The 27,959-nt window shown below is 32.6% G+C and overlaps 1 protein-coding gene across 2 annotated transcripts; it reads right to left on the reverse strand.

Moving 5' to 3' along the window:
• Positions 1–123: 123 nt before the first annotated feature.
• Positions 124–27,959, reverse strand: LOC140433159 (beta-1,4-N-acetylgalactosaminyltransferase bre-4-like). 2 transcript variants are annotated; one of them, XM_072521205.1, is made up of 6 exons: positions 27,660–27,687; positions 25,481–25,667; positions 9,103–9,218; positions 4,029–4,449; positions 1,154–1,372; positions 124–507 (listed from the first exon to the last, which is right to left on the reverse strand). In XM_072521205.1, exons 2-6 carry the CDS (start codon positions 25,597–25,599, stop codon positions 378–380), a joined length of 1,005 nt encoding a protein of 334 aa, XP_072377306.1. In that variant the 5' UTR covers positions 25,600–25,667; positions 27,660–27,687; the 3' UTR covers positions 124–377. The 2 variants fall into 2 exon arrangements, with proteins under 2 accessions (XP_072377306.1, XP_072377305.1); XM_072521204.1 differs by lacking the exon at positions 27,660–27,687 and adding an exon at positions 27,839–27,959 and having other exon boundaries at positions 125–507.

Genomic DNA, 27,959 nt, shown 5'->3' on the forward strand with positions numbered 1-27,959 from the left:
ACCATGGACTCAACCTATCGATGTTGTACATCTGCCATGCACCACAGTATATTTTTTATATTTCTATTTACCTGTTTTATATTTCTGTTTAAAAATAACTACAAAAGCAGTTTTTTAAAGGTTTTTATTTTATAAAAAATTTTCGTTACACAATTCATCTGCAATTCAAGTTCACTAGAATTGACCATTTTACTTCTACAAGAATGTCTGAAAGTCTCAAAAACTAGCACTGTTATCCTATTACTGCCAAATTGGGGCCAATAATATAACATATATTCTTCTTTCACACGAATGAAGCATCGTCTAAGAAATCATAACCAATCGTAATATTTGTATAAACAAAATATGTTTGTGAAATATTAGTATGTTATTATATGTCATTTAGTATCAATATCTACCAAAATCCAAGTATATAGCAGATATTCCTGTTTTTGTAGTACTTCGTAATGCAGAGTGTTAAGCCCATCTTTTGTAAACTTTTTCTTTCCGTCTTCAAGGAGTTTATATCTACAAAATATGTCAAAATTATTTTGAGTTATAATCATTGTCGTACTAAAATATAAATACAATACAAAAATAAAAATAGCAAACAAGACTTTGCGAAAATCTTGTAGAAAAAATATTCTAGATTTTTGTTTTTGTATTTTGACGATGAAACATTGGAACTGATAGTTAGATTCTTAGCAGTATATGCTCGTAATAATGATTTTTAACAGACTTATTAAATTTTTCCTGAATTATAATTTTATCTGGCTATTGTACATTACCAAAGTTGACCATGCACTGCTCCAATGATGAAGTTAAGGTCAAAGAATATATAAAAGACCCATATAGAAGGACAGTTCAAACAAAGAATATAGACGCCTATAGAAATGAAGGTATGTATTATTGTGTATTGATATTTTGTAATAAAATGAATATTGTTATATAAACGTAATAACTTTTATCTTTACCGACGAAAAATATCGTAAGTAATATTTACTATATTGTTATTTGCGCTATTAAAAAATATCGTGTGTGTTAAATAGGATATTTTATACCAAAAAATAAATAAAAATTATGTCGTATGTACATGACACGATGTTTTAAGTTGGCGTTTCATATTGTTTTTTTGTCGTATCGACTACTAAAAATTTATTAAAATATTTGTTACCTTTCGGGATTTGGTGTTGCTTTTTGATGCCTCAGCATTTTGTATCTAGCAATTGTAGGGTTATATCTTATCACATCGAGCTGATGGGCTTTTACTCGATTAAACATATCATCATCTTCACCTCCCCATCCCCAAAACAAGTTTGAGAAGCCATTTACCAGGTTAATTTGTTGCGTAGTGAGTGCTGTAACGCCTCCAAATATGTTTTTATATGGCAATCTAAAATGAAATTAAACCTAATATTGGGTACCTAACATAGGAAATAATTGATCAAAAAGTTGAGATGGTAATTTTACTAAAGAGATTATTAAATTCTATCTTTATATTTAATAAAGTCTAAGCTAGTACATTCTTTGGCTAAGATATCTGAAACTTTTCATTTGATCAGGGTTGTTTTTTTAAATGATCAATGTTTTTGTTTTCTTTCCATTGAATCTGATACCACATGATTATTTTTTTGTTGCACAGTTGATAATTTTTCCACTGACTTTTATATCTTCCTGTAGGGAAGCTGGCCTAAAATGGCATAGTTAGGTAAAACGGCACATTACCGGTTTGGAATGAATCGCTCAAATCTGGAGATGCATTCTACCTCAGACCGTTAAACAGTAGTACTGTGAACAACCTTCATAAAGCTGCGTCTCAGTTTTTATACATTCTGCTATAACAGTGTGTTTACAATTAGTTGAATGAATAGTTTTCCTTTACTTGTTGAGTTTATATCAAATATAAACTCAACAGGTATATATCAAAGCAACATAATATTTTCAGTATACATTGTGCTTTAACAAAGATCTGTATCATTTGTTGATTAGTTAAAAAGTAGGGTTATGTAAAAATGATCTATTTTGGATAAAATGGAATATATACAAATAGATGTATGCCATTTTAGGCTCAATTACGGATTAAATAGTATGTATCACTACTACTACTAAGGATTTCACTGTCTTCCTTCACTCAACCGTTTTCTCCAATTTTCTCTGTCATTCCAGTGTCCTTCTCGCAGGGTTCTTAGCTCCATAGCCTCGTCGATTTCATCTCTAAATGACCTTCGGGGTCTTCCTCTCTTTCTTCTTCGAATCGGGCTCCATTCTGTGATTTTGTTTATCCAGCGTCCTCTGTCCGCTCTTCTGACGTGGCCGTACCAGAGTCTCTTCTCCTCTATATAGTCGATTATGTCTGATTGCACTCCCATTCTCCGCTTAATCTCTGCGTTTTCAATTCTGTCTCTTTTTGTAAGTCTACAGCTTCTCCTCAGGAACTCCATTTCTACTGCTCTTATTCTACCTCTATTTCTCTTGTTTATTGTTCAGTCTTCGGACCCATATGTCAGGGTACTTCTTGTCAGGGTATTATATATTCTCTTTTTTGTCTTTATCGTAATGTTCTTATCCCACAACACTGAGTTTAGTTGTCTTATACAGTTTCTTGTTTGTCTCAGTCTGTTGTTTAAATCTTCTTCTGTTGTTCCCTGGTTCGATATTATGGTTCCTAAATACTTGAATTTATCTGTTCCATTTATTTGTCTTCCCTCGTCTATCTCTAGGTTTCTTATATCCTTGTTTTCTGTTGTTAGGTATTCGGTTTTCTCTAAGTTTATTTCCATTCCGTTGTTTTTATATTCTTCTTCTAGTTTTCTGAGCATAAAGCTGAGATCTTCTTCATCTTGTCCGATGATGTATGTATCAATAAATTAAAAACTATGAGTTTATTTCTAAATCAAACTGGGATGGGACTGACTTAAAGGTTTTAGGAATAGACATCCCAACATTTAATTAAGGAGACCTCAAATTACCTCAATAACTAGAGCAATGCCATCCAACAAACCAAATAGAGCCAAATTTTTCAAAGCATATCAAAAAGTTATCGACAAATATATAATTTTCCTCCCGAACGGATTTACAATGTGGTGAGACTGGAGTGTCCATTGTGTTGAATCCACCAAAAATATTTGCTGTTACTGGTAAAAACAAGTTTGTTGTACAAATCCAATCTGAAATTACATTCCCCAACATTTTTATTTCCGAGAAAAATTTGGAAACCAGATTTATTAGAAGGAGCGCCTACAGTTTCAGTGAGATTTCTTTAATAATCGGGGTGGCTTACAGGTGAGATCTTTCTTAAATGGTTAAAACATTTCTAGAAATTTAGTCATGCAACCAAAAAAATAGCTCTGGCCACAAGAACTGGAGCATTTTGCAGTATGCAAAAGAGAATGGCGTGATACTCGTTTGCTTGCCTGCACATTGTAGTCATTGTATACAACCATTGGACATTTCATTCTTTGCACCTTTGAAAGCGTATTTGAATCAGGAGACGAGAAAAAAATTAGGAACGATAAAGGAAGGCCAATTTCTCAGATGCAACTCGCCGGTGTCTTCCGCGTAACATGCGAAAAAGCAGCTATTGTCGAAAATGGATTGAGTGGCTTTAAAAATACAGGTCTCTGTCCTCTTGATCCTTATATGTTTTTTGGTCTAAACCAGCAGCATTGTCAGATAGCGCTGCTAACATTCATGAAAAATCAACTATATCGCAGATTGAAAAGAAGAAATTGTACCAATAAGCAAAGAGTATGAAAAATGTTGAGTGCGTTATTGCACTCGATGCCATAAGTCCTCTACCATCCACATAAGAAAAAACAACTAAACGCAAAAGAAAACCCATCCAACTCTACTCATAAGCAGTTTCTTCACAGTTCTTTCAAATGCTTCACAAGAATCATATGAAAGTGGACATGATGATGACGAAAATGACACCTTTTTCTTATTTTGTTGCGAAAACTTCTCAAAATTGTTGTTAGCACGTTATTAAAACGAAAAGAAGTAGAAGATTTTAAAGAAAATAAATAGCTAAAAGTCTTGTGGGTACTTACTTGTACTTAAATATGTTAACAGCTACACTCATATGCTTAGGTTGACTGCTACACACATATAAATTTCTATCATCCTCAGGCAACAAATCAACATCATGAAAAATAAAGCAGTCAAATTGGCCCATCGACATCGCCTGCTCAAAGCCAATATTCATCAACATCCCTCTATTAAAAGGCTTTTCTCCTTGTTCTTCTATCACGAAGATAGTATAATCTAGCTGCTGATGTCTAAGAAACGGATGCATATGTCTAAGAAAAATAGACAGATGTGTTTCTCTGTTTCGAAAAGGAACTACGACGGCCAGTTTTTGTTTAGCTCTACAATCTGGAGGTTGCCAATGTCCGCCCAGTTGGAGCCAATCAAATTGGTTTTCTAGTTCTATAATTGATGATGGTGATCGTGATACCAGAATTTTTCCAACTAAAAATGTTGATTATAAAACTCTTGAAAAACTAAGTTTTTATTATTAGTACAACTATATTCGTTTTGGTTTAAAAAAGTGGTAACTTTAATAGTCAAGCAAGAAAAAGACATTTTTTTAAACTATTTTATTGTAACAAGTTTGAGTTAACTATTTAAGTTAACTTTGTAGCTTTATATTGGATCAAACCAGAATTGATTGTAATTAGAATTTTATTTTAAATTTATTTTGATGTTTATATTTCCAATCTCGGAATTGTTAATTTTTTTTAAATAAAAATCAATAATGACCAGAACCTGTAAATATTTATAAATTTCGCTGCCGCATAATAAAAATTTAACAGTTGAGTTACTTGGCCTTGATCTTACAAGCATAAGGCATGTTTTAAGTAAAATTTCAAGGCTGTTGTAGCCTTGGATTGTTATCAAATCCTGATCTTTCTGTAATGTGGATGTTCTTCAATTACAAGGCAGAAAAAATACCAGTAGACTGGCTCAAATCCGAGTTTATACCATTGCCCAAATGTAGAGGTGTCAGCTGTGCTGTTTTTGCATACCTGATTGACAACAAGAAGGTTTTTGATAGAGTCAGGCATGAACAAATAATGGAAGTGCTGAAGAGGACAGGGATTGATGAAAAATACCTAAAAATAATAGCTAACCTGTATTGGAATCAATCAGCAGTGCTCCGAATAGATGGAGAATATACAGATTAGGTCAAAATCTTAAGGGAAGTGACACAGAGGTGCATAATTTCACCACTGATATTGAATCTGTACTCGAAGCACATTTTTGAAGAGGATCTAAAAGATATTGATAAAGGCATCTCAATAAATGGAATCAAGCTCAATAACCTGCGGTATGCAGATGATTTAATAGTGTTTTCCAATACCATAGAAGGGATGCACAACTTAATTAACAAAATAACGGAAACAAGTAGAACATAGGGACTCGATATAAACACCAGCAAAACCTAGCTAATGATTATCACCAAGGAAAACATAACTGGAGCAAATTTGTATATATATTTAGGGATTCTACAGTATTCACTGCCTTCCCTCGCTCAACCGTTTCCATCTCTCTCTGTTGTTCCATTCTCCATCGTTTAGTCCTCTCTTACTCATGGCGTCGTCTACTTCGTTCCTCCAGGATTTTCGGGGTCGTCCTCTTTTCCTCCTTCCTATGGGGCTCCATTCGGTTATTCTCTTTATCCATCTACTGTCGCTAGTTCTTCTTACATGTCCATACCACTTTAGTCTTTTTTGTTCTATATATGTTAGTATGTCTGTTTCTATTGATGGTCTTTGCTTTATTTCGTCATTACTTCTCCTATCCATTCTTGTTACTCTGCAGCATCTTCGCAGGCATTCCATCTCTGTTGCTACTATCTTACTGCTGTTTTTCTTGTTTATGATCCAATTTTCAGCCCCATATGTCATAATACTTCGCACTAATGTTTTATAAATCTGCGTTTTTGTCTTCATATTTAGGTGTCTATCCCACCATACTGAGTTAAGTTGACGGATTGCTGTTCTTGTTTGTCCTAATCTTTGTGTAATTTCTTCCTCTGTTGTTGCCTTTTTCGTGATTATAAACCCCAGGTATTTGAATTTATCCTTTCCTTTGATTGTTACGTTGTCATCAATCTGTAGATCTTCTATGTCTTCTTCACTTGTAGATAGGCACTCTGTTTTCGCGAGGTTAATATCTAGGCCAGCCTTGGTATATTCTTCTTGTAGTTTCTTCATCATGTAGCTGAGGTCGTCTTGGTCTTGTGCAATCACTACTTGATCGTCTGCAAAACTTAATGTTTATAGGTATTCGTTCCGTACCGGTACTCCCATGCCTTCGCATTTTCTTTTCCATGTAGTCAAGGCTTTCTCTAAGTATATTTTGAATAGGGTTGGAGATGTGGAACAACCCTGCAGGAGCCCTTTTGATGTGGTGAAGGCTCCTATGATTCTTGTTCCCATTTTAATGGACACTTTATTTTTTTTATACAGAGCTTTTGTAGCTTCTATGAGTTCCGTCTGTATTTCTAATTTGTACATTGCCTCCCATAGTTCTGACCTTGGTACAGAGTCATACGCCTTTCTCAGGTCCACAAATGCCAAGTGTATATCTCTATTTTTTGCTTTTTTCTTTTCCAACAGTAGTTCCAGTGTGTATATGTGGTCTATGCATGATCTTCCTGCCGTGAAGCCTGCCTGATCCTCTCCGATTTTGCCTTTTATCGCTTGCTCTATCTTTTCTCGCAGTATCTTCCCATATAATCTTCCTATTGATGATATTACGCTTATTCCCCTGTAGTTTTCGCATCGTTTTCTATCTCCTTTCTTAAATATAGATGTCATATATGCCGCCGTCCATTCCTTTGGGAGCTGTTCTCCATTTATGGCTTTCTGAAATATCCATTGTATCATCCGGTGTAATTTTTTTGATCCGTATTTTATAAGCTCAGGTGAGATGCCTCCAGGTCCCGGTGCTTTCTTATTTTTGATTGCTTTTATGGCCGTTCTCATTTCCCTATCTGTTATTTCTATTTCTTGTTGTGGGAATCTGCTTCGTCTTCGCCTGTTTTCTTTTCCAATGAATTGTAGTCTTTGTTCTGTTAATAGTTCCTTGTAGTAGTCCTTCCATTCTTTGTCCTGTATATTTCCCAATTTAATTTCTTCTTTTGAGTTTTGTTTCAATCCTCTCAGTACTTTCCATGACTCCGAAGTTCTTGTACCTCCTATATATGTTTCAATATTTAAGCAGATTCTTTCCCATTCTTCATTCTTTTGCTGTGTTATTTGTTTTTTCACTTCTCTATCTTTTTCTCTATATTCTTTATAAACTTCATCGTTGTTTGTAGTCAGCCATTTTCTGTATAGTTGCTTTTTTTCTTGAATTATTCTTTTTGTTGGTTCATTTATTTCATAATAGTGCTGTTTATTTGTTATATGTTCTTTTTCCCCAAGGGCTTCGAATGCTGCTTGCTTTATACTCGCCTTTATATGCTCGTATATTTCTTCGATGTTGCCGTATTTGAATTCTATTAATTTTTGGTCTAGACGTTGTTGGTATAGTTCTCTTATTGATTGTTCTTGGAGTAGTTCTATATTGTATTGTTTTTCTCTTATAGTGTTTAACGGTTCTTCTGTGGAGGGGGTCTTATTATGTTTCCAATTAATGCTCATTTTTGCTGTCAGTAGTCTATGGTCCGTTCCACATTCTGCTCCTCTTTTGACTCGCACATCTTTGATCTTTATTGTGGTATCTTGTTTGATTATTATGTAGTCTATTATCGATTTCAGCTTTCAGCAAATTTGTATGTGAACCAAATGAAAATTAAACGGATCTCACAGTACAACTACTTAGAAACTATAATCAGTGAGTCGTGAGAGAATACCCAAGAGATTAAATGTCGCATCGAAAAGGTAAAAACTGCCTTTTTGACTATGAGCTCTATGTTCAAGAGCCATGACCTCACCCTAGAAACAAAAATAAGGCTACTTAAATGTTACGTGTACTCAGTGCTTCTGTACGGAGTAGAAACGTGGACATTGAAGGCGGAAACTTTATGAAAACTTTAGGCTTTTGAGCTATGTCTATACAAAACGATCCTGAAGCTACCATGGACAGAAAAAGTCACCAATGACGAAGTCTTATGGAGGATGAACACAACCGCGGATTTTGTCAACATCGTGAAGAGCCGTAAGCTGCAGTATTTGGAACATATAATGATAAATCAAGCTACTCCAATGCATTTTGCAAGGTAAAATTTAAAAAAAGGGCCCCAGGATGAAGAACAATATCCTGTAGAGCATGGTATAGAAAGTTCTCAACAAAGCTATTCCGTATAGCAACCAAAAAGTCATCATAACCAGAATGATCGCCAACGTTCGGAACAAGATGTTCAGTTTAACTTACAATCGTTTTATTAAAACAGTTTTAATATTATGTCGGCCAAAACGACATGACTTTGTGCCATATTTCTAAGGATCGGATGTCCATGGGGCCTCATTGTTCTTCTTAGCTCCACTTGTCTTACCCAAACTGGGAGGCTACCACAAAAAGTGTATTTACTGAGTTGATCTGAGACGGTTCTTTATGTCTAGCCGCTATTATGACAAATCTCGCTTGACGTCTTATTTTAATAGCACCTTAAAAGAAAAGCTTTACGAGATTATTTCATTTTTGTACCAAACGCCGAGTGATCAACACTTTTACAACATCGCGCTGGTAAGTCTATCTGTCTATCTAATTTCTAAATTTGTTTCGAGCATTAATCTGAATTATCTGTTATTATTACAGACCTATGGGTCACTTATATTTGCTTGTACTGTATGTGCTGTAACGTGCTGTATAGCTTTCAATTTCAATTTCGTCGTATTTTATATAAAACACCACCTTTTGCCGTTTGAGTAGCAGCGCTCAGAGTACTTCATTTTGTCCATCTTTCAGCACATACATCCTTCTGTATTATATTTTTAGACACTATATTGGTAAAATAAAGATTTAGCGAATTATGAACATATTTTTCTTGCCAGCTTTCAATTTTTTCTTCGCAGTGTATACAGATTTTTTATTTGTACCATATAGTTGTTTTAATTTGGATTTTGTACAGTACCAATATACGAATTAACACTAATAACAACGTTTACTTACCAAACTGAGAGGATGCAATATCTTTACACAGTGGAAAATTGGTTTCCTCTATTGATTTTGGCTGTATGTCAGGCTGTACTTGAGTATCATTACTGATAAACGGTTCTGTATTGCTTCTAAAAATATTTCTTAAAATGTAGAACACCACTTAACTAAAAGTTTGGCTTTATTGCAAATTATCACACATTATCTTTTCAAATACTTTTATTAGTCCAGTTACTGTGGCATTTTCCCTTTAAATTTTTTATAACTGCACCGATTTATCTGAAATTTTTACAGTGGGTAGCAAATTACTCAAAAAACATAAGTTATATGGTGCCGATGTGTGCTTCTACCCCTGGGGTGGTTGGCACCCCATCTAGGGGGTTGAACTTTTTACACTCAAAATAACTACAGGAATTGATAGAGAATCAAATTTTAAATAAAAAATGTCATATAAATTTTTTTCGCTAAATCAATACTTTTTGAGTTATACGCACTTTTATACGAAAAAGTAAACTTTTCGCAAAAAAAAACATGTTTTCCAATGATTTTGTACGAATAACTCAAAAACAAAGCGTTTTATTACAAAATCTATAATGAACAAAAATAAAGCTTATAAAAAAACAAAGAGTTTGTTTTTTTATTCAGTTTTATAAGTACAATACTAAGCGATTTATAATTGTTTGAAAATGACTTTTTATTTTTGGGATACTATACTCGATGCATTTAACATCAAATATCGGAAAATGGACATCTTTTTTGATAAAAACTCATACAACCCTTTTTAAAGATCTAGAAAAAACCTTTAAAATGAGCTATGTTAACAGCCATTTCGATTAAAACAAAGCGAAATACGAAGGAAAGAATTTGAATTACGCTTGCGTTTAAAAAAAAAACGAGCAGTAACACTATTTCGATCAGAATTGAAATTAAACGTATATCTTCTACAATTCATTATTTTTAGTGTTATTTATAAGTTTTAAAAGTTTAGCCTGTTTAAAATGCGTATTTTTTGAAAAAATCATGTTTAAATTAAAAAAATTTTTTTTGATTATCTAAAAATTTACATTTTTTCAAAATAAATCTAAAACTGTAAGAGATACGTAAAAAATGGTTTTATACCAAAATGTTTTATTCTTAACAAAAATTTTGATTTTTTTATTTTTGTTGTAGCTCGAAAAATAATAAAGATATAGCCAATTGAAGTTTGAGATACAGCGGCTGACACACCTGTACTCAGCAGTTGGCCCCTTTACTATTTAAAAAGAAAGAATTTTAACATATTTTAATCTACTTAATCTTGTAGCTTTTGAAATTACCTTCAAAATATTTTTTTAATGGACACTGTAGCTTAAAAATTAACGGAGTTATTCTAAAAAAATTTTGGAGCATGTTATTTATATTTTGGAGCATCAACTTATTTTCTGTATATATAAATGCTTTATTCAAGTATATTCGAAAAACTGGTAACAGACACACTAACACTCACACAAATATGTATATAATACATACATATATATATATATATATATATATATATATATATATATATATATATATGTTATGTATATAATACATACATACATACATATATATATATATATATATATAGATCTAGCGGTTAATGTGGGCCCCGTACTAAAACGGTATTATACTAACTCCAGGAGAATATACACCGTGTATATTATTATCTGGCTAGCGCTTTATGTAGACTCCGACCAACACGTAGGATTAAATGAACTCCGTAATAGGGTAAAACACTTTTGGGATCCGTATGTATTCTTCCCCGTACACAACTAAACTCCTCCGATGTTGCCAATAATTTGATTAGTCGTAGATTTTTAAATTTTACAGCAGGTAGGTACGTTTTGGAACTTAAAATTTATTTAAATATCAATCAATTTATTCATCCCGAAATTTCACAAATACTTGGTTAATGTAGTTAAATATTTTATGGTGGTAATTTATATTACTTGCTTTAATTATTTTTAAACTTAAGTTAGTGTCTGTTATAAGCTTGGAAAAGGCAATTTTTATGTATTAGTATTTTTTTAATGCATTGAAACTGAAAAATTTATTATATTAATGGACGTTCCGATGTTTCAATTGCTACGTTTTATGATGTACAATATTTGTTTCATAAAGTAGTAAAATTTAAATTATAATAATTTGTAAATCAATCTTAAAATTATAATTTTTTACTGTCTAATTTCAATATTTCAATTTTTAAATGTAGGGAATTCAATATCTTACTATAATACTTTAGTATGTAACTTGTAACAGATACTAAAATAATAAGTAGGCATAACACCTAATTTCGCTTTAACTATAAATGTATCGTATAACGTAACGTAGCAATCAGTAGTGAATCATTACTCAGATAAAATATTTCGGTGACTTTATGGTAATTTGATTATAGCCAACATATCTATTACAATTATTACATATAATATGTTCGGTTGTTTTAAAAAATACTTTGTCGCTTGTAAATTTTGTATCATTCGTGATCAGGCATACGAGTATTTTATTTTTAATTTAGAAGTAAATGTATATATAAAATTCTTTTTTCTGTCACTTATTTTAAATATGGTTCACTTATATTCTTCTTGCTTATTTATTTTTATTCGTAATACTTATAACGTACGTAATAACGTACCCGTTGTTGCAAAAAGCAACAACGGGTACGAAAGATATCAGGTATCAGGGGTGGTATTTGTCAATCTAAATGCCGCCTACGACACATTAAATTAGAGGACATTTCTCCAAAAACTGTATGACAAACTGTAAACATCGTTTTATCCGCGTATATCTACAGAACAGAAGATTTTTCGTATCATTCAATGGTAATATGGAGAACGCAGACAAACGGTCTCGCTTGGGGTAGCGTAATGGCACCTACACTGTATTACATTTACACAAATGATCAACAGATACCAGTAGATACTAGGATTTTCATGTAGACCATACATTGCACAACCAAAAACTTTTGTTGCTGGAGTGGAGAAAAATGTAATAGATGCCTTAAATATAATAAAAATGAAGTACGATTTAATTTTAAGCCAAACCCCGAAAATCTTAGGAACGCTCCTTCAATTTTCCCAACACAGGCGCTTTCACAAAACTGAACATCCAATAGTGTGATGAAATCCTTGAACTCTGAATTTCCTATAAATACCTTGTAGATAGTTTATATCGCACGTTGTCAATCACAGAATCTTGTTTAAAACTAAAAGGCAAACTAAGGACCAGAAATAGTATGCTCCGCAAGCTTGTCAGCTAAAAATGGGGCGCACATCCTTTCACCCTTAAAACGTAAATGCTTGCACTTTTCTTCTTGCTTAACTGTCTTTTTCCTTTTATTCCGATATACTCTGTACGAGTACTAGAAACCAATTCGTTAAGGATTTTTGCTTAGTTGAGGAGATATGTTGTGGAATGCAATTTTTAGATTCCTCATGTCTCTAATAACCAGTTTTAACAAAGTCTGTTTTTCCTTGCAATTCTTAGAAGGCACAGATTAAAGCAAAATACTGAATTTGGTTTCAAAAATTAGTTTACGTTTTTTAACCAAGTTTGACATCTTGGCGTCTATGCATGTGTCCGATCTACCTTAAGCGATTTATTTTTCTAAACAATATATTTATAAGAGCTTTCTTTATTTAGTATGTGTTCTTATTCTATACGGATTTGTAGCAATATGATAATGAGGTTAAAAAAGTTTTCTTATTATTTTTCTTTCAAATATTCGGAGTTCTTCCTTATTTGTTTTAGTCATTGTCCATGATTCGCATTCATGTATTAAAATAGGTCTTAAGTGAATTATGCTCTGTATTGAATTGCTTTCTTCTGTTGATTCGCTTGTATTTGGTTTTTATTTTGTTGATTTTAAGTAAAACATTTTTCGTGCTCTCTTCACTTTGTTGAAGATGTCGTTTGCGGAGAGAGTTTCTTATAAGATCAATATCATTAGCAGATGCTAGGACTGCTTTGTACCTTGAGCCATTAATGAATTGCATTTTAAATAGACGTTATTTCTATTTTAGTAAGCTGTTCATTAAATTTTTGAATATTTGAATTCAGAATCTGTATTTTATTCAACTTTTTTATAACACAGAGTTTCTTGGCGCCTATCTTCATCTCTGTTTTTTTTTTGTTTAGCGTATCATTATTTTTCTTCCTATGCCGTCCCCATTAACGGAGGTTGGCGACCACATTTCTAAAAGTATCTCTGTCTTTTGCAACGTGGAATAATTCGTCTACAGTCATCTTTGTCCAGTCACGAATATTTCGCAGCCATGACTTCCTCTTTCTACCTATTCTCTTTTTGCCATCGACTCTACCCTGCATGATGGTCTGCAGAAGACTTTATATTCCTTAGTATGTGTTCCAGGTATGCAGTCCTGCGTACTTTTATTGTTCTCAACAATTTTTTGTCTCGACCCATCCTTCTCAGCACTTCCTCATTGGTGACCCTGGCAGTCCATGGAATTCTCAACATTCTCCGGTATATCTAAAATTCAAAGGCTTGAAGCTTCCTAACTATTTGCGCTTTTACCGTCCATATTTCTACTCCGTACAATAGTTAAGACCAGACGTAACATTCAACCAACCTCAGTCTCAGCGCAGTATTAAGATTTTTGTCATAGAACAATTGCTTGAATTTTAAGAACGCTGCCCTTGCCATTTCTATTCGTACCCTGATTTCTTAGTCTGAATCTAATTCTTTGTTGATGTAAGCTCCCAGATATTTATATTTTTACTCCCGCATCATTATTAAAAGAATTTTGCTGAATGTCGATCTAGGGAATCCGGTGGTATATACATGATGTTTCCATAACCAACGTTCGAAAATTTGTCTTACTGTAAAGTCATAAGGATTTGACTAGGAAATATAGTGCTGTTTACTAATAATAAAGTTCAAGCAACAATTCCTATATGCACTAACTTGGTACTGATATCTCTGCTCCCCGATACCAGGTAGCAGTCCCGAAAACATTATAACTGCTACACTCATGCTTCCAATTATCCAACGATTAGCCAGTCCAGGACTATACGCCTTATTATGGTACTGATATTGCTGCTGACCCTCATAAGTAAATATAATATGCAAGAAAGGTTTTGGCAATTTAATAGGATTTTGTATGTTAGAATATTATTTCTCCGAGAAAGTGAAAAATATCTATTTGCTATCCGGATTTAATTCATAGATTAAATATTAGAATGCTACAAAATAATGCTATTAGCAGCAAAAAACGATCTGATAGTAAGTAATGAGAAAACTAAATAAATTTCTTTAACATACAAGAGAGAGGACGTAGAGTAGGGCATAACGTAACAATAAACCCATATAATTTTGAAAGATTGCAGCGTTTTAGGTATCGTAGATAACGCTGTCACATAAGAAATAAAATGGAATATTCAGGTAGCTAACTGATGTAAATATAACACACATAACACTTTTAAATCCAGAAGTCTAATACAAATCCCTAAAATCAGGATATATAAAACAGTGATTAAACCAGTGCTATTGACTTAAATGTGACGAAAACGCTGACAAAACAATGTAAGTAAAACTTAGGTATTAATTAGATCTGGATTACTAGAAAAGCCATCAGAATTATTTTCCAACTTACAAAGGTCCGAATACTAACCAATACCGAGCCGGAACTAATGCCAAGGTCTAACAGATATATAAAGATAGCAACGTCATACAAGAGACTAAATATCAACGCCAAAGTTACGCTGGCTACATCCAAAGGCTTTCTAATAACTGTATTGCCAAGTTAAACTGGGAGAATGCCCCGAGAGAAAAAATGCCCTTAGGACGTCCACGAATCAACAGGGGAGGTAACATATGGTCAGATTTAGGAATAATGGAACTACCTACCGACCCATCATATTTATCAACACATGCCTGTACAACCAACTGCTATCCAACCTACAATCAATACTTATCTGTTGGGAACTATCAAATCCATTACATGTAGTCAAACGAAGTAGGCTTAAAAAAAGTTATCTTAGGAAAGGCACTAAAGAAATATTGATACATATTTTTAAAACGTTATTTACGTGGCTAAGTTTTCAATAGGAATGAGGAGACAAAAAGCAGAAAAGCCAATAGAACCTTGTTGCGTTCTGACTATACTATGGCGATAACCTTTACAATATAAACAATACTTGAGGCAACTGTTTGTCTCAATTTTGTCATTCAGAATAATTATGTCTGTATTTTTTAATTTGCTAATTTCTATAGATTCTAATTTCCATAGAATCTAAATATATCTTAAGGCCTTTATTTTAAATATACTTTTTTAGTAATGAAAATACGTAGATAGAACCTGGAATATACATTTAACCTTTAATCTCTGGGATAAATCCATCTCCTAAACAATGGCGCCGATATATTTAGTTAAAATTCTGTGCACTTATTTTAACCGTTTATGTCCTTATCATTCATATATGAGTTGTGACCGATATTACAAACTCATTTACTTTTCACAAAGAGACTTCATATTAACTATACTTATTACTATACAAATCTGATTCGAAATATCGTCGAAAAGTAACAGTGTGTAAAATTATTTTTAATGAAAAGTTAATTAGCCATTTCTTATGGGGTTCAAAAGAAAAGCTTTTACGAAAATTTGAGTACAAATAAGACCACCGTAATCAGTTGTACCCTGGGTAATGAATAATTAATTAATCGGCTAATCAGAATCACCCGGTCAATATGATTTTTGTCAAATCGGTCCTTTTTAGGATCAATTATTCTAATAATGTCTATAAATATTAAGGGCATATCTAGAGATAAAGACACTTTACTTTACTTAACCTTATCAGACATATGCGCTTAGCACAAATGTTACGTATTTCTAGTGCAGAAAATACATGGAGGGCAAAAAATAGTGTATTTGGTATTAAGCTGATCGCTGAAAATCACATAATAAATGTAAAAGTGCTATCTCTGCCGGCAAAGAAGCAAAGAAAAACTTAAAATGAGAGAGGACAAAACCAGTCAGCTGAAGGAACCTTTTAACGATGTTGAGCTTGGATCCACTATCTACGTATATAATGAAGAATAGTACGGCACTGACTGAAGATCTGAGCACAAAGCTTATTATAAAATTTGGACCAAAAATACAACAGTTACTGATATCCAAAGTCTTCAGACAAACAAAGCAAAGACAAAGTTGTTGCCTTGCTTAAACCTGGCAAAAACTCCAACGACCACAAAAGCTATCGGTCAATATATTTATTTTGTCAGCTTTACAAAATACTTCTCAAGAGGTAAAACAGAAGAAAAACTCAAATTAAAAGACAAAAGTTGCTATAGACAGGAAAGATCATGTACGTCACCAATACTAAATCTTGCCCAACACAGCAAAGATGGGTACAAAGATATTAGGTATGAGGAGTGGTATTTGTCAATCTAAGCAGCAATTTGCAGTTTTCATTCAACATCTAAGTTACGTTATGCCCTACTCTACGTCCTCTCTCTTGTATGTTAAAGAAATTTATTTAGTCATCTGGGAAAAATTTCTCAAACGATATTAATATTAAAAGGGACTTTAAAGAGCCAAAGCACGCTAAACCGTAAGGTGACTAAACCACACAAAATGGTTATTTGAGAAAAATTATAGCTCGTTCCAGAAAGAATTGTAAATATAACATTAATGTAATTTAAGAAGAAACGCTAAAGAAAAAAAACAGTAGCGGTTAGCCTAAATAAAGAAAGACAAAAAGATGTAATTTAATGTTTTGAAAAAATCTGATCCGAAGACTATCTGAAAAACATTTCATAGTATAGACATCGAGCGCGGCGATGCCTTTGCCGTCTGGCGGCCTATATCGGAAACTTTTACTACCATTTGACTATTTGTGTACGATTTTGTGTATGGTTAAGTGGCACACCACAAAAAGTGTTTTTATTTTCTCTTTTGTTCAACAATTAAAATGTATTACTATACTTCTAGATGTTCCAATACAATAAAGGATAATAAACATAAAGCACAGGGTACAAAATTTTATTATTTTCTATGTGCTAGTTGTTATAAACACATAAGCTATACTACAATCAAAAACTATGACCACTATGAAAAAATACGGTAGACTATAACTACATTTGTGCTTTAGCACTATAGTAAGAACAAGATAAAAATCTAAATTCCTACATAATTATATTAACGAGAAGTTAAAAAAACTTTTGTTCGTTATCAGTAATAGAAAGCGCATTTCAGAATATATTATGAAAAATGTTGTTGATATTACAATATCAGATGATAAGAATACAAAAATAAAAAACAACTTACCTTTTCAAAACAACAATCAATCACTTCATTTTATCAAGAAAAATTTAAAAATTGCAATGTAATTGAACCCATTTTGTGAGCTATAGTTACATTGATACTTATGTGGCAATTAGCTGTAAAGTCATTAGTCGTTTTCGCCGTATCATATTTTCCTGATATTTTTTGTAGGCAAGCGGTTTAGTTTGTGTAATATAATATCCCCAATTCGTCTCATAATATTTAGTTTTCAAAACAGATGTTACGCTAATTCGTTTAAATTTTTTAAAGCACTTTGCAGTACATTTGAAAATAAGTCGACAGTTTTCCTTGAAGTCTTTACTTGGAGATTACTCATTGTTAAATTTATTAGTTTCTTAGGTAAGCCTAGTTCTGCAATGGTATTTCATAGTTTTATTCTTATGAATATATCATGTGTTTGTTTAAAATCTATAAACCAGTTTAATGTTTTTTTTTTGTATTCCCAACAATTCTCATTAACTGCCTAATAGTAAATAATTAATCAACGATTTATTAGTTTTTCTAATTCTACACTAATAGTCTCCTATTTGATAGTTCACCTATTCACTCAATCGTTCCAGGTGTATTAGAAAAAATACTGTATATCCTAATAATTAACAGATATATAGCTTATATATATATCTTATATCGCAATAGTTTGTGCAGTACATTTTATTATCCCTTTTGTGTATGGTATGCTTTTCAGGCCAAAAGGTATATCTACCTAGGCCAAATCCTGAGACTTGACAAAGAGAACCAAAGTGTGGAAATTACTAGAAGAGCAGGACTAGCATGGGCAGGATTTGGAAAACTTAGTTGGGTGCTTAAGAACCGCAAAGTACCCCAATACTTGAGGAGCAAAGTGTTCAACCAATCCTTCCTATCATGACATATGGAATGCAAACCTAGACCCTAACCAAGGCAAAACATGAATAAACTAGCCACAACAGAAAGAACAATGGAAAGAGCAATGTTAGGTATACGACTGTCAGATAAAAAGAGGAGCGACTGGGTAAGATCACAAACAAAATTCGAGAACATAGCAACAAAAATTGCCAAACTTAAATGGAGCTTCGCGGGCCAAACTGCTAGACAAAAAGAACAACGTTGGAATATTACAATACAACATTGGAGACCTTACGAAAGTAAACGACGTAGTTCTTCTTCTACTTTTACTTTTATTGTGTTGTTTTGGTATATATTTTCGATTGTTTTGATTATTCAAAGAAATTGACATTAATTTGATAGTTTCCATTTTATTAGTACCTACTGATGGTATATAACTAGCATATGTTGGTACTATATATCAATTTGAACATGTGGAAGTGAGAGCACTCTCTTGTTAGTAATTTCAGTGTAAATTATGACGAAACCAGAAATAACCCATAATATTCTCCCCGTGTGATCTTAATATTTCCGTTGATTCAATAGTATAGGGTATACAATATTTTAATCAACGGTATGCCAGAGTTTTATTAGTTTTCATATATATTGTTACGAACATGCTTTTTATTTAAAAACGCTACAATATATTTGTAAAATGAATAATAAAGTTCAGTACAGGCAGTTAAACAGCTGATCTGTCAATTTAGAAGTAAGAGCAAGTACCAACTTGCTAAAAAGCATCTTCTTCTTCTTCTTAGCCTTGTGTCGTCCACGTTTGGACATAGGCCTCTCCCAACTCCTTCCATCGGTCTCTATCCTGAGTAACATATTTCCAATTTGTTCCGGCTATTCTTTTAATATCATCAACCCATCTCATCTGTGGTCTTCCTCTTGGTCGTTTATTTTCGTAAGGTCTCCAATGTTGTATTGTAGTATTCCAACGTTGGTCTTTTTGTCTAGCAGTCTGACCCGCAAAGCTCCATTTAAGTTTGGCAATTTAAATCCAGAAGTGTAATTCGAATCTCTAAAATCAGGATATATAAAATAGTGATCAAACCAGTGCTAATGTGTGGATACGTGACGAGAACGTATTAATTAGACCAGGATTGCTGGAAAAGCCAGCAGAGGTATTTTCCGACTTACAGAGGTCCGAGTACTAACCAATACCGAACAGAACTAATTCCAAGGTCAAACACATATATAAAGATAGCAACGTCGTACAAGAAACTAAATCTCAATGCTACAGTTGCGCTGGCTTTATCCAAAGACTCTATAATAACTGCATTGCCAAGTTAAATTGGGAGGATGCTCCAAGAGAAAAAATGCCCTTAGGACTTCCACAAATGAAGGGGGAGGTAACATACGGTCAGATTTAGGAATAACGGGACTATCTATCGACCCATCATATTTATTAACAAATGCTATCCTACCTACAATCAATACTTATCTGTTGTGGACTATCAAATCAATTACATGTAATCAAACGAACTAGGCTTAAATAATTATCCTAGGAAAGGCATTTCAGAAATATTGACATAACTTTTATAAACGGAATTTACGTGGCTTTATTTTCAATAGGAATGAGGAGAAAAAAAAACAAGAAAAGGCAATAGAATCTTGTTGCGTTCGGACTATACGATGACGATGATCTTTATATAAGGTATAGGGAGAGAATAATGTTTATGTTCAATTTAGAACTCGCTGATTTTCACCCTTTTGAATTGGGTATGTATATGTATTACCATAGAAAATAAAAGCAAGAAAACTATAATTATGAAACGAAAAGAGTACGAAATGAAAAGATTATATAAATCCCTTATATTTACACAGACTGCTTTACAAAAGGTGAACGAATGAACATAAAAACACAGCTGTTTTAAAAACTTAATATTATTAGACGAATTTAGGATCAATTTCACTCAAAATATGATATGCTAAAATATGATACTACAGGAAAAAAGGCAATGACTTTTACAGCTGATAGCTTATGAATATTCTCTCGTACTGTTATATAGCAGTTTGTTGTCACATTTTAACCTGTTTATTTCCTTATTATCCATATATGAGTTGTAAACCGATATTACAAGCTCATTTACTTTTCACAAAGAGACTATATATTAAGTACAGTTATTACTAAACAAATCTGACTCGAAATATCGTCTAAAAGTAACAGTATGTAAAATTTAAATTTTTATTGAAATGTAAAAGATTAGTCATTTTATGAAGTTCATCGTGAAAGCCTTCACGAAATTTGAAGTAACAATAAGACCACCGCAATCGAGCGTACTCTGGGTAATGAATGATTGTTAAATCGGTTAATTCTTCAATCACCCGTTCAATATGATTTTTGTCAATTCGGTCCTTTTTAGGACCAACTATTCTAATTATGTCTATAAATATTAAGGACATATCTACAGATAAAGACACTCTACTTTACTTAAGCTTATCAGACATATGCGCTTAACACAAATGTGACGTATTTCTACTGCAGGAAGCAAATAGAGGGCTAAATCTAGGGTATTTGGTATTAAGCTGATCGCTGAAAATAACGAAATAAACATAATAAATGTCGGCAAAGAAAAACATAAAATGAGAGAGGACAAACAAGTCAGCGGAGGAAACCTTTCAACGGTGTTGAGTTTGGATCCACTATCCACGTATATTATGAACAATATTACACAATATTATTCCTCCTGACTGAGGATCTAAGCACAAAACTAATTATAAAATTTGGACAAAAAAAATACAACAATGGCTAATATACAAAGTGTGTAGACAAGCAAAGCAAAGACAAAGTTGTGGCCTTGCTTAAACCTGAGAAAAACCCCAACGACCACAAAAGCTATCGGCCAATATATCTATTTATTTTTTCAGCTATACAAAATACTTCTGCATATGATCCTTAATATAAACCGATATTAAAAGAAAAGCTTCAATTTAAAGATAAAAGTGGCTATATATGACAGGATAGATCATGTTCGTTACACATACTAAATCTTGCCCAACACAGCGAAGACGCATATGAAAAATATCAGACATGAGGAGTGGTATTTGTCAATCTAAATTCTGCTTACGACACCTTAAATTAAAGCACATTTCTCCAAAATCTATGTGATATCCCCTTAGGTAATAAACTCACTTGTATTTTGTATTATCCGCGTATGCCTACACAACAGAAAATTTTCCGTATCACTCAATGATAAGAATAGAAGATGAAGATGGAGAACGTAGTAGAACTGTCTCCTTTGGGGTACCGTAATGGCACCTACACTGTATAATATTTACACAACCCATACCAGTAAATACTAGGACTTTTATTTTGTAGACGATACATCTATTGTTGCACAACCAAAAAAATTTTGTTGCTGAAGTGGAGAAAAATCTAAATATCATATCTTAAACACAATAAAAATAGATTATAAATTAATTTTAAGCCAAACCCTGGAAAAAGTCAGGCGGGCTCCTTCAATGTCCCTAACAGAGACGCTTTCACAAATTTGAACATATACCTGAACCAATAGTGTCATGAAATCCTTAAACACACTTTGTAATTCACAAAACTTTGTTTAAAACTAAATGGAAAACTAGAACCAGAAAAATAATATTCTTCGCGAACTTGTCAGCTAAAAATGGGAAGCCCATCCTTCCACTCTTAAAACGTAGACGCTTGAACTCTATGCTTCTGCTGCCGAATATACCTTGCTTGTATGGGTGATATCAATACATACTTAACACGTAGATTTAGCTATAAATTAGTCAGCCAAATTCAGCGGATAGACTCACATCCATACATAAGCTCTACAATATCGTAGTTATCAATCCACATAATATCCGAAGATAAGTAGCTAGAGAACAAAAGAAACAAAGTCTAGATTCGTAACATCCACTCCACGAATAACAACCCATTTTATGACTAGAATCGAGGAAAAACTAGCTAGACCAACACATCTGCAAGACATACAAAAAAAAAATAAGCTGCTTCTCGCCATCTCAACCCTCGAAAGGAACTTCCTTATGGTAGTTATCTTTCTTAAATCTGCAATGAGGACTCTTGCCTTCAAACACCGGTTAACCTGTGTGAATCTGGGGTGATACAAGATTCATTACACTTTCTTAGTTGACTTTGCCATTCCAATCGCTCTTTTTTGAAGGGACAAGGTTTATTTATTTGAACTAAACATGTAAAGTACAGTCAGTAAGCTATTACTTATATTGATCATTGCAAATTTGACACTAACTACACTTATATTGACTACATATTACCCCTAAATAGGAGATAAAACATTCAGTATGTAATATGGGTGTAAGTATGTAATATGGGTGAAGTGGTATAATTGTTGTTAGATAAATTAAGCATTCTTCTTTTTTTTTTGTGCACTACTATCCATTTTTACACAAAAATATTTATTTTAGCACTTCAATATTTATTTTGAGATAACTTTCTATCCAGAATTGTCTGTAGTACACAGATAAAACAAGAAATAAAATAATAAAAAATCTGTATAAAAGATATCATAAAACAATGGATAAAATAAAAGAAGTTCTTATCTATCGAATTCTTAAATAAAACGTATGAAGACATACTCACGTTAACAAAATACATTAGGAAATTTCCGCATGTAAAAAAAATCCAATTTGGTAACAAAATCCTTTTGTATCTATAAAGCTATTTTTAGAAAAGCACGTACCTACCAAAAACAGGTAGTTAATAGTATTCATATCTGTTACACAATGTAATGCGTTTGAATGATAACAAAAATAAGGAGTCCATATAAACCGTTCAGACTATACGCGAGAAGTATACAGCTTAATGGCAGAGTTGCCAAACTATCAGAGCTTACTTAAACCGATATACCTATGGTTCCAGTATACAATGAAAAAGATCTGAACGACCCCTATAAGATATACACGTGAACTAAGCAATATACATTCATGATACAGGGGTACTTAAGGGCTCCACTTAAATTTTTAAAAATTATGAAACTATACATGTTGACGAATCGACAGAGCCAATATTATGGAATGGTCAAGTGAGCTCCGTATATCGGTGTCGACTTGACCACGGAGCTCACTTAAACCTGAATTTTAACATGGGCAGAGTCCACTTTATGCCGTAGATATATATATATATATATATATATATATATATATATATATATATATATATATATATATATATATATATATATATGTTTATAATAAAAACATCATGAGTATACTTAATTTTTTTATTTAGACATTTACCAAAGGAGAATTTGTTTCGTGAGCATAGAGGTGGTTTTTAAGGGTTGAAACTAAGCAACCAAACAAAAAATATTTTATTGATAAGAAAGGAATTTTTGAAATTTTTGAATATAAATGTACATTAAAAACTTTTGAAGTTGTTTAAAAAGATTTCTTTATATATTTTGACATAGGGGTAGTTTTTAAGAGTTGAAGTGTTGCAATCAACCAAAATTATTTTATATAAGCAGAGAATTACATTGTAGATGATATAAATGCACTACAAAAGCGTTTGAACCTGTTAAACGATTTTTTACAATTATTTTTATTAAAAGGGGTGGTCTTTAAGATTATTTGAGGGTTGAAAATGTACACAATATCCATTATTATAATTGACAATATTTCAGTTACCTAATTTAATACGATTTAAACCCATAAAATGCTTTAATATAATTTTTTTTCATTATTTTAAATAAGGGGTGATTTCACCCCTTAAAAATAAAAAGCTCACATAGCGCATATATAACTTTTGAAGAGGGAGGTAAGATAAGCCTAATTCCAAATTTTTAGCAAAATCGATTCAGTTATAAAAAATTTAGAGGTATTGACCGCTTTTCCTCCACAGTGACTGGAGTATATTAACAATCACAGGAAGAAAGATTTTGTATAACAATTATGGAAAAATTGGAGTATGTGTAGAAGAGGAGGTACTAATCTCTCCATATTCTTTGTAATTGTAATATTGAACAAAACAGGAATTGTAGACTTCGTCATTGAAAGATCCACTTTTGTAGAATACATAATAATGCAGGAAATCCATCAGCAGAGAAAGAGTGTAAAAACTTCAGAAGCTTAAGATAAATATTTAGCCATTAATTAGCTCTGATAGTGTTAGCTTCCACCATAGACGAAACTTCAGGTAGAAAAAATTCCAGATTACAGCTTATATGCGACATATCTGATGTTCAAACGGATGTCATAGAGTACAAATAAAACAAAAACTAGCAAACAGGAGAATATAAATTGATCATAAATAGCTCGATAACCTTTTTCTGGGCTTGGCGTGTTTCATGATTTTTTCCTGTTCTGATCTATTTGTAATTTGTTCTAATAAAAAAAAACAGAGAAAAAAAATCATGCATGACAAATTAAATCTCCCACTCAGAAATTAATTCAGCAAAAATGGTTACCGCAAAAAACACATCAATAGGACCATTCATAGGCATCAATCTCCCACTTAATTCCAATATAAAAACTCAGATCCTCATCATACGAAAGCTTTTATTCCTTAAGTCAAAGATGTCTCTTCCAACATCGACCAAATCCCTTAATCAAGAAAAATAAAGACAATATTCACCCGCCAACAAAACCTTTTATCGATTATCCAATCAATCAAAGATAATATTCCAAATAAACAATACGGAGTTTATGAAATTCCTTGTGCAGACTGCTCCCGATCTTATATAGGCCAAACAAATCGTAGAATCCAAAATAGGATTTATGAACATTACATTTCTTTTCGCAATTCCGATTCCATTTCTGCTTTAGGTCAACACCATTTTCATACAAGTCTCAAAATGGAGTTTGAAAACTCTAGAACCTTAGCCTCCATCCGCTTCTATAAATCAAGAATTATCCAAGAAGCCACAGAGACTAAAAAAAGGCCAAATTGTCTCAATAAAGGAGATGACGGTTACGTTCGACATGGAGATCTTTCTGGAGACCTTGGAGACCCATGGAGAAAATATCGTCTACTCCACCTTCCAATCAAAATCCCGCCATCAGGAATCTTCGCTTCCACCTCCACTCAAATCACTCCGCTGTCCCCAGTTGCATTAGTACAGTAATTAGTGAACAATGTTGTAGCGTCTGGAGGCTCAGAAGACTAAGACCTCGGAAGCCCGGAAGAAGACGTCAGAGAGGATGTCGAAAGCTTGGCGCATACATTAATATAAAATACATAATTTAGATTTTAAACTTACTGTTCAGTTGTTGTCGGAGTGATGTTTGCAATCACATTAAAAATTAGTTCCGTACAAAAAATGAGCCCTATTAAACTAATTAACGTTTTGAAGAGCATAGGTTGGACTAAAATTGTCATTTTCCTAGATCACAATGTTATCTGGATAGATTTTATTGTTCTGTTACATAAAAGAAAGTATTTTTTTCCTAAAAATACATTATTAATATAAATATTATTCGTATATTATGTCATAAATGTTTAAAGTTTCAATAAAATACAGAAAAAGCAAAAAATATCTCTCCAGAACATAATTTATCTCTTCGTTACTAGTGCTCTAATGTATTCGTCTGTTTTGTGTCCTTCTGCCCTTCTGCTTCTCATTCCTTTCTTTTGTAGTCTATTTGCGTACATGCTTATATACAATACGATCCCCATCGGAGTACCTATTCATTAAAAACAAGGATAAATAGTTAGACAATGAAGCAGCTATACTTAATATAAGTACTAGTCTCAGAAAAAAGCATTAGGCATTATTTAGAAAATAAAATCAGTCCTTGAATAACAAAGATGGTTGATAAAATATGAAGGATGTCTCCCACAAGAAATTTTTATTATTCAATTACAAAAAACGATGGGAGAGCCAAAAATTGCTTTAAGATTGTATATAAACAGAGAATACTAATGCAATCTTCCTCTTCACGTGCTATATCAGATGTGTCAGACATTTGCGATCACTTGTGTTACTACTAAAAACTAAAAACTTGGTTTTGTTTGAGTTTATTTGGCTGGTCTTACTTATTGGCGAAAAAAGACTGAAGAAATACCAAAGAAAGAATTGGAAGAAAAATTGGTGAACATTATAAATATTATATTTTATAATACCAGCTAGTTTCGACTTTAGGTCCAGTAGGACTGGAATCTACATCATATTTCTCAATCGAAAAAGGCGTACGACAGGGTTGTGTTCTGCCACTCCTTCTTTTTAATCTTTACTCTTAAACGATTTTCGATAGAGCCTTAACTGACACTGAAGATGGAATCAAAATCAACGGACAGACTATTAGTAATCTTCGCTCTGCTGATGATACAGTCATAATAGCTGATAGCCAAGAAGCGCTACAACGACTAATAGATAGAATAAACACTGAAGGAGCACGACTGGGCTTGAAGACTAATATAGACAAGATGAAGGTAATGGTGGTTAGCAGAACACGAAATGTGCAATTAAATATAAGAGTAAACAATAAGAACATCTAAAAGGTCCCCAAGTTCAGATATCTCGGTAGTTGGATAATTGAATATCTAGATCCAGACATAGAGATACGTAGCAGGATTAAGCAAGCCAGAACAGCATTTACTAATATGAGAACCTTGCTAAGCAAGAGCAGCCTTAACTTAACGCTTCGATATCGCTTTGTAAAATGTTACATTTTTTCCATACTGCTATATGGTGTAGAAACCTGGACCATAAAGGCCAATGTGATGAACCGATTGGAGGCCTTTGAAATGTGAATATTTAGAAGACTACTTAAAATTCACTGGACAGATCACACAACAAATGTCGAAGTATTAAATCGAATGGACAAAGAACGAGAATTGCTGCCAATAATAAAAAGAAGAAAAACAGCTTATCTGGGTCATATATTTCGAAACTCCGAGTATCAGTTCTTAAAGCTTATTAGGGAAGGGAAGATTGAAGGAAAACGGGGAATTGGAAGAAAGAAATACTCATGGCTTAAAAACATAAAGAATTGGACAAACCTCGATGCCCATGCACTCTTTAGAGCCACACAAGGCCGAGAGGAGTATGCCAGAATTGTCGATAACATCCACTTATTGGATAGGGCATAATAAGAAGAAGAATGTATCAAACGTATGGTATCAAACTGGTTGACAAACAAGAGTATTAATGTTTGCCATGTCCAACACAATCTTCAGAACCCAATCCTTTTCAGCATTTATGGGGCATTTACTACATATTGGCAAAATATGTAGTAAATGTATTTCGTTTACGGGATCTTCTTACAACAGAATGGGCACATTTATTTCAATTAGATTTTAACTATCATTTTAAGTATGAACAATTGATGCAGAACTACAACTGAACACTAAAGAGTTCATAATTTGTAAAAAAAGAAATTTTTTTTAATGCCAAAACTTTTTAAAAATCTCAAATATTTTAATTCTTGTTTACTCACAGATCCTTTCGTATTTTTTTAAATTTAAACAAATATATATATATATATATATATATATATATATATATATATATATATATATATATATATATATATATATATATATATAAATATATATATATATATATATATATATATATATATATATATATATATATATATATATATATAACTTTTACCTCTCGTCTCCTAAACAAATTACTTGAAAAAACCATGAAACCTTAAACAAACAATTAAAAGCACAAAAATGACAAATGCACTCACAATACTTTGCCAGATTGTCGGTGACGAATATGGACC

Source organism: Diabrotica undecimpunctata, chromosome 2, assembly GCF_040954645.1.
Source record: "Diabrotica undecimpunctata isolate CICGRU chromosome 2, icDiaUnde3, whole genome shotgun sequence".
NCBI classification, from domain to species: Eukaryota; Metazoa; Arthropoda; class Insecta; order Coleoptera; family Chrysomelidae; genus Diabrotica; species Diabrotica undecimpunctata.